General features: G+C 41.3%; 1 protein-coding gene and 1 long non-coding RNA gene across 13 annotated transcripts in view; one reads left to right on the forward strand and one right to left on the reverse strand.

The window, feature by feature from the left end:
* The window catches only part of LOC109924869 (septin-5-like), a 155,271-nt gene that overhangs the window by 134,229 nt on the left and 12,295 nt on the right, over positions 1 to 8,747 (forward strand). For 2 of the 12 annotated variants that reach the window (XR_007264871.1, XM_048612734.1), the window contains one exon: positions 234 to 592. The exons of the other annotated variants lie outside the window; for them this stretch is intronic. Coding sequence is in view for 1 of the 2 variants with exons in the window: in XM_048612734.1 (XP_048468691.1) it covers positions 234 to 264 (31 nt within the window). In the remaining variant the exon portion in view is untranslated. Of the gene's footprint in view, positions 1 to 233; positions 593 to 8,747 lie in introns of those variants that run through there. 12 annotated transcript variants of the gene reach the window in all.
* The window catches only part of LOC125486186, a 56,202-nt gene that overhangs the window by 19,747 nt on the left and 27,708 nt on the right, over positions 1 to 8,747 (reverse strand). The gene's annotated exons all lie outside the window — the stretch shown is intronic.

Genomic DNA, 8,747 nt, shown 5'->3' on the forward strand with positions numbered 1-8,747 from the left:
CTGTGTCTCTGTGTCTCTGTGTCTCTGTGTCTCTGTGTCTCTGTGTCATATGTAAGCAGTTATGAATATATTGGAGTTGAGGTATTTTGATAACTCGGAAGCTAACAAATCGCTTATTATTTAAACTGGCGAAAATAACTTCCGTTTAGCCTATGCATCTCTGATAACTTTTGTAAGAATGCACTTTGCCAAATGAAAACATTAAAAAGTGTATTTTTTCTAAATCCTTTCAGTGGAAAATGGTCCCAAAATTATGAAACATGACAGCCAATCAGTGGGAAGAATCCATGGCATTTGACAGCAGAGATGGTGTTAAACAGTGTGATCGCATCAAGAGATAGCTAAAAGTGAAATACCCCTCAAGATGGCATGAATGACAAAGAAATGAAATGAGAACTTTGTTGTCTGGGAATAACAAGTAAACATCGACAATCCTGACGAGAGTTTTGAAGGACATTGTCAGACTGTTAGAGAGATCCTGAGCTCCACATACCCTCAGACTACAGTTACTCCGTTTCTTGTTAGGTATCGAAGGAACAGAAACTGTGCACTTTCTCTTGAGCAAGAAATAAATTAGACTCTGTTGCCTTGATTGAGTGATATGAGAGTCTACCCAAAGTAATGTGTACATTGAGCTGATGAGGTGAGGATTACCTGGCCACAAAGGCCATAAGTTATTTAAATTCAGAATCACAAAAGTGTTACAGTTTAGAAAAAGGACATTCAGCCCATCATTCCTGCACTGGCCTGCAATTAATTGAGAACAAACACCAGTTAGATACTGAAACTTCTGGCTGAACTAATTTGTGACCAGTGTATAAGCAGAGGCAGCAATGATGGTACGGCCACTTATCTTTGTTGAGGACTTTTTGTTGTACAAAAACATCATGGATATTCCATTCAAGGATAGTACAAACTGCTGATGCTGGAGAATCTGAGATAACAAGGTGTAGAGCTGGATGAACACAGCAGGCCAAGCAACATCAGAGGAGCAGGAAGGCTGACATTTCGGGCCTTTCTAAAGAAGGGTCCAGGCCCGAAATGTCAGTTTTCCTGCTCGGCCTGCTGTGGACGTTCCATGTTCTCCTTCATGTGTTCCTCCTAATTTTTACTTTTAACATTTAAATGATAAGGAGGAATAAACTGCTCTCTAGCCTAACACCCTTAGCCACTGTTGTGACCTGAGCTAACTGTTGACAGCTAAAGTCATGTCCCTCGCCCTACCCCACCAGCCAAGTCCAACCTTAGCTTCTCTCACTGATTCTCCACAAGTTTTTGTAACATTATTCACCTTTGCCTCAAGTTCACCCGTATTTTATCCATGCCGTTGTGATAGCTGAGCTTAAATCTTGTAATGCTCTCTCAACGCTCACACTCCAAAAAGATCACTTCATCCAAATGCTTGTGGCTTGTTCCCTCATGCAGTGCCAATGAATTTTAACTGTGTCCTGGTCCACCAATGCCTCATTTAAAATGCTCGCCCATGCTTAAACTCCCCCCGTAGCTTTGGCTCCCTTCCTAACTCTGAAATCTCTGTTCCTCTAAGTTTGATCTTCAGTGTCTTGTATATTCTTTCCCTCATCATCTCACTGTTTACACCCACCTCCCACTTTCCCCTCATCTCCCTGCATTTTCCCCAGTGTTACTGGTCATGCCCAATGAACTATCTCCCTAAATATCATTGTCACTCCACATGATTGCTTCCTCTGAAACCAATTTCTTTGGCAAATCATGTTCATTGTTTTCCCTTTTACCTCTGCAGAGTACAGCAGGATGGCTCTCCTTGTTAAAGGTGTTCAGCAGGTCCAAGATGTTATAGCCACTGTTGCTGTCCCTGCACCTCAACTGGTCATAAATCAGCCAACCTGCCTCTTGAACCCCAGCTTACGGTTGACGAGTGTGAGATCTCATTAAGCACTCAAATTGCAGCCCAGGTGTTAATCCAAATCCATAAGGCAACGGTTCAAAGCATGGAATTGTCCTCCTGTTTCTGCATACTTCTCTCTATCAAAATGAAGACCTTCTCCAAACTCTCCCAATACCCTCTCATGCCTCAGCCAAGTCTTTTTCCGGTGTCTCCTGTATGATATCTTCAGCATTTGGAAGTCTATCTCCACATGTAGTCAGTTTTACCCGATAACCATTGTAAGCCTGGTGGTTGCTGAACCGTTAATCCGGACACCCAGGTAATGTTCTGGGGACCCAGGTTCGAATTGTGCCATGGCAGATGGTGGAATTTGATTTCAATAAAAATCTGGAATTAGAAGTCCATTTGATGACCATGAAACATTGTCAATTGTCAGAAGAACCCATCTGGTTCACTAATATCCTTTAGGGAAGGAAGCTGCCATCCTTACCTGATCTGGCCTACATATGACTCCAGACCCACAGCAATGTGATTTACTTTTAACTGCCCTCTGGGCAATTAGGGATGGGCTGTAAATGCTGGTCTAGTCAGTGATGACCACAACCTGTGAGTGAAATAAGAAAAAAAATCCAGCACCAAGCAAGACACAACTGACATAAGGCTGCTTCATGTGTCCTCAACCCTGACATCAAATCAAATTCTAGCAGGTACCGTGGTAGTTGAAATATTGCCCAAGGAAAGAAGCCACAAGCCCTTAATCGAGTGAAGTTGATACTTTGCAAAAAGGCAAACGGGCTGTATTTTCCTGTGGAAGGGATACAGGAAGAGCACCCTGCCAAATACAGATTCTCTGGGGCGTGTTTTGACATGCTGTTTTGGGGGGATCTTGCTGTGCAGAAACTGACTCCCTTATTGTTCCAATTAATGATAGTGGCCATCATCATCCATTTCTTGTACAACACATTGCGATGTCTCAGCACATGTTACGTAAATGAGAGTTGCTCTTATCCAGCATCATATGCTGATATTTCAATTATAATGTTTGCCTCAGTTAGGGTCTAGGGTGGACTGTCTTCTTTATCAATCCAATTGACTTCTGTGCCAAATATAAATTGGGCCATATCTTTCCTCCAATAAATGCACACAATCTCATTCCACTTTCTGTTTTCCTGAAGTTCTGGTAAGAGTCCTCCCTTGGTGAGTGATGAGATTATTTAGACCATTCATTGGGATCCTGCTCTGCAGAAACAAACTGCCTTGTTTGGGCCACTAACAACTGTAAATATATTGCAGAAAGAGTCCATTGCTTATAAAATGTAACGTCCTGAGGGTGTGTTATAAATAAGAGGTCTTTCTCTGCCAAATAATTAATTTGCCAATTCACTCTGCCAAATACTTAACTAGAGATAGTAGGAACTGCAGATGCTGGAGAATCTGAGATAACCAGGCGTAGAGCTGGATGAACACAGCAGACCCGAAAAGTCAGCTTTCCTGCTCCTCTGATGCTGCTTGGCCTGCTGTGTTCATCCAGCTCTACACCAAATAATTAACGCGTCAGGTTTCTGAATTCAAGCTTAATATTAATCTTACAGTATCAGTTTACCACACAGTCTGGTTAGATTTTGATTTTCAGTGCTGTGGCCATCACCGACCACTTTAAAGTGATCGAAAAAACCAACAGGAAGACAGTAATAGTGACTATATAAAATACATTTGGAGTTTAACTGATAAATGAAGGATATTTACAATCGAAATATCATGACAATGTGACAGGATGTAGGTCGAAACTAACTCAGGATATTGTGTAAATAGTGTCATCATGTATATCCCTCAATTTGTACAAACCTGTACAACAAACCAAATCTCTGTCGCGTCATATGAGTTTACATTGATCATGTATTTACTTTGGGCAGATGAGAATAGGTTATAGGCACAGATTACAAAGGAACATAGGACTTCAGAGCATGAGTGGGCCATTCAAAAAGATCAGGGCTAATCTGATTGTGGTCTCAACTCCATTTTTTTCTGGTCTAACCCCTTAACTTATTATTGATCATAAATATATTTGTCTCTGCCTTGAATAAATTCAATGACATTCCATTGCTTTCTGCAGAAGACAATTCCACATACCAATGACCCTCTGAGAAAACAATTCCCCTTATTTCAGTCTTAAAAGGGAAAGCTGTTCTTCTTTAAACAGTGTTCACTAGTTCTCTCTTCCCCCATAACTATCATCCTGGTATCGGTGCTATTAAGTTCCATTCTTCTAAATTCCAAAAGGTATGAGCTAAACCTATTCAACCTTTCTTCACAAGGTAAGTCCCTGATCCCAGGAATGAGTCAAATGAACCTTCTCTGAATTGCTTCTAGTGTGATTATATCCTTTTTTTAAAATAACAAGGCCAAAACTGCACACAGTATTCTAGGTGTAGTCTCACCAAGGTCTGGTACAGCTGCAGGAAGAAACCTCCCTACTCTTATATTTAATTTCCCTCCCAATAAATGCCAACATTCCATTTAGCTTCCTAATCACTCGCTGAATGTACGTATTAAGTACTTCTGATTCATGTACCAGAGCTTACTGTAGCACTGAGTTCTCCAGTCTGTCTCCATTTAAATATTAGACAGATTTTCTTCTCTTCCTGTTAATGTGGACAAGTCCTTCTTTTCCCATATTATACTCTATCTACCAATTTTGTGCCCACTCATTGAACCTGTCTTTATCCCTTTGCATCCTTTCTCCTTGATGTTTTGGTGTCTTTGAGACATTCAGTCTTCTACAGTGAAGACAGACACAAAGTACTTATCCAACTGTTTCTTTATATCTCATTATCAGTTCCCTAGACCCTCTCTAGAGGGCCAGTGCTAACTCAAGTTACTCTTTATTTCCCTAATAAATAATCGTAAAAACCTTTTACAATCTATATTCATATTACTAGTTAGCTTTTTCACATACATTACCTCCTTCTTCCTCTTTAACTTTCAGTAATTTTTTTTGCTGGTCCTTAACATCTGACCAATCTTCTCACTTACAAAATCCTTGTAGATTTGTAGAGGTTTTCTTTCAAATTAATATTAACCTTCACTTCCTTTTTCAGCCATGGATGATGCATTCTTCTTAGAGTTTTTTTTCTCACAGGTTTAAATATTTTACCAAAAGTTATTAAAGTCTGCAGGATATTGCTACTGATCTACCTTTTGACTTGGTTTCCCAGTTCACTTTAGTTCATTCTGCCTTCGTATCATTAGAATGACCTTTATTCAGGTTTAAAACACTAATCTAAACCCACATTTGTCCCCTTCAAGCTGAATGTGAAATTCAATCGTGTTATGACTATTGTCACCAAGAAGCTCCTTTTACTGGCTATTGATTAATCTCATTTCATTTGCTCATGACTAGGTCATGTTGCCTACTTATCTCTGGAATATACTGCTTGGAGAAATTGCCATAAAATACACTCCACAAACCCATTTTTCAGACTGTTTTCCAATCTGACTTGTCCAATTTACACACAAATTTAAATCACTCATGATTATTAGGTACCTTTCTATAAATGTGTACTGCATTTATATTACCTGTACACTTTATCAGACATTGCAACTACTGTTAGGGGGCTTATAAATGACTTGCAAAAGTGACTGCTAACTTTTCCAATTTCCCATTTCTGCCCAAACCAATTCTATATCTCAAAGTTTTGTTCGAGGGCCATCTCTTACTCATGTAGTAATGACGTCCTCTGGTGACAGCGCTACCCATCACCTTTTCCCAGTTTCTTATCTTTTCACAATGTCATGTATCCTTCAATATTCAGGTCTCTGTCTGGATTACTCCGTAACCATGTTTTTGTAATGACTAGTAGGTCATATATTTCTATCTGTGCTACCATACATCCATTTTGTTAGGAGTACTGCTGCTTTTAGCCAAGTCAGGTAAAGTTGTCATAGTCCCAAGAACCATAGGGGCTCACTAACGAGAGATGACTGGTGGTGGTTTAACCTGAGGGTTACCACACCTCGGATAAAGGAAGAAGTTGAAAAGTAGCAATCTTCATGGTAATCTCAGCCCGCATGGAAATTGAATCTGCTCTGGCATTACGCTGCATCACAAATAGCTATCCAGCCAGCTGAGCTAACCGGCTCTTGAATTTACCTTTTTGTATTCAGGTAAAGTGCTTTGAACTCGCTCTTATCATTTCTGCCTCTATCCCTTTCGGCCACACTTTGGGCATCATTCTCAAAATGTTACTCTGCTCCATGATATATTCCTTCCCTTCGTTTCAGCACATTTCTTCTCACATGACCCTTGCCCTATACTATTGAGTTTAAAACCCTTTCTACTGCCCCAGTTATATGATTTGTCAGAACACTGGTCTCAGATTGTTCCACTTTCCCCAAAACTGACATCACTATCCCATGAATTGAAAATGTACTTCCCTGAGTACAACCAGCAGGGTTCTGGCCCAGGCAATAAGATCAATGCTTACATTGCAGAGTTGCTGATAAAATTTGATAACAGCGCATAGTTCAGTAGATCCTAATTCTAGCGTACGTACAGGATAGTGAAGAACAGAAGTAAGTAACTAACTCCACTTCTCACTTCACCCAATCCACTAAAATCACAGCACAGTCAGAAACATGACTAAAACACAAAACACAGCAGTTAGGTGTGAAACTGTCTTGTTTCATAGACAAAGAGTCAATGTTCCCTATCTCCTAGTTAATTGCTCGTGAATTGCAAGATGAGACCAAACTTGCACAGGAAGGAAAACTTTTCCCATATTATTGGAAAATCAGAGCAGAAATGCCAGCAGAAGACTAGGTACAAGGAACACACTCTAGTCCTCGCTGCAAAATGAACCTCAACAAAGTCTTAGACTCGCATATGGTCCATACACCGTATCACTCAATAAGACAGTCAGTAAAGACAGAGTAAGGACATTTCACAAGCCATCACCTGTCATCCAGTAGAAATTCTGATAAATGTCTGAACCAAATGTGTAACAGAACTGAAAAGTGAAACGGCAAGATTTCATTAAGACATTCTGATAGAAAACAGATTGATACAGGCTTTGTTCAATAGGCAAGAGCCTGCAGCCTCTCCTTTTTGTTTAGAGTGTTCTCTAGTTTTACTATGAACTTAAAATGTAGCTGGATGTTGGAGTGGAATGACTAAGTGAATCTCTTGACACCTGGTGCAATTTTTTGTCAAAGGACTTTATTGTTTCATAGCGGTGGGAAGAAAACATCTCGCGATCCAAAAGCGTTTTCACGGAATAAAGGAAAACGTCTGCTTTTTATACATTTGCTTTTAGCCCGCCTTTGGTTGTTACAAACCAATCACCTTAGTAATTGATTACATACACATCCAATCAGGTTAATCATGTGACTGTGTGATCAGTTGATGGATAGTTCGGAGTCTCCCATGATCTCGTGATGTTTACCAGACCCTTCACCACTTATTGTTGGGCCTTCAAAACCTGTTTTATTCAGTCACATTCCAAGCTTTATTTCCTGCATCAGTTATTATTATGCCAACAGCATGGGACCTCCTATCTGAATATCCATTGGAATTCAGTTAAATCCCTTAATGCCTGAATACTTAAAACACCAATTTTTAAATGTATACAACATGTGGTTACAATTACGTGGGCAAGGTGGGGTGTCCTAACTGTTGTGACTCAGACTCTACCCTCCTATTCCATGATCAATCTCAGACTTTGGACCAGCTTGGTAGGGAAGCTTCTATCAGCCTTTCTCAACAACGTTCCCTACCAAACTGTCTCTGTACTAGCAACTGCATTTGCTACTGCATCAACAAAGTCCATTTTCTGCATTTCACAAGACCCTTTGTGTGTTATTTTAATTTCATTACCTTGGATGTACTCCTATAAATATTTTAATTGTTCCAGCTGCGAGTTTAACATAAAATGTCAAACTAGGCAAAATGCCTTTGCAGCCAAAAATCTTCCCCAGCCCTTTAATGTCAACTGAGAATCACTTTCAGCCATTTTACGCAGCTTCAGCCATGGGTAGCCCTAACAACAGATTATGGGAAATAAAATTGATCAGTGTAAAAGGTAGAACAACAGATACACTGAGTTTGAAGGTGTAGAGCTGGATGAACACAGCAGGCCAAGCAGCATCAGAGGAGCAGGAAGGCTGATGTTTTGGGCCGAGACCCTTCTTCAGAAATGGGGAGGGGAAGGGGGTTCTGAAATAAATAGGGAGAGAGGGGGAGGCGGATAGAAGATGGATAGAGGAGAAGATAGGTGGAGAGGAGACAGACAGGTCAAAGAGGCGGGGATGGAGCCAGTAAAAGTGAGTGTGGCTGGGGAGGTAGGGAGAAGATAGGTCAGTCCAGGTAGGACGGACAGGTCAAGGGGGTGGGATGAGGTTAGTAGGTAGGAGATGGGGGTGAGGCTTGAGGTGGGAGGAGGAATAGGTGGGAGGAAGGACAGGTTAGGGAGGCGGGGACGAGCTGGGCTGGTTTTGGGATGCGGTAGGGGAAGGGGAGATTTTGAAGCTTGTGAAGTCCACATTGATACCATTGGGCTGCAGGGTTCCCAAGCAGAATATGAGTTGCTGTTCCTGCAACCTTCAGGCACTTGTGGCACTGCGGGAGGCTCAGGATGGACATGTCGTCTGCGGAATGGGAGGGGGAGTTGAAATGGTTCACGACTGGGAGGTGCAGTTGTTTATTGCAAACCGAGCGTAGGTGTTCTGCAAAACGGTCCCCAAGCCTCCGCTTGGTTTCCCCGATGTAGAGGAGGCCACAACGGGAACAGCGGATGCAGTATACCACAGTAGTAGATGTGCAGGTGAACATGTGCTTGATGTGGAAAGTCTTCTTGGGGCCTGGGATGGGAGTGAGGGAGGAGGT

Source organism: Rhincodon typus, chromosome 26 (assembly GCF_021869965.1).
Source record: "Rhincodon typus isolate 14 chromosome 26, sRhiTyp1.1, whole genome shotgun sequence".
Classification (NCBI taxonomy): domain Eukaryota; kingdom Metazoa; phylum Chordata; class Chondrichthyes; order Orectolobiformes; family Rhincodontidae; genus Rhincodon; species Rhincodon typus.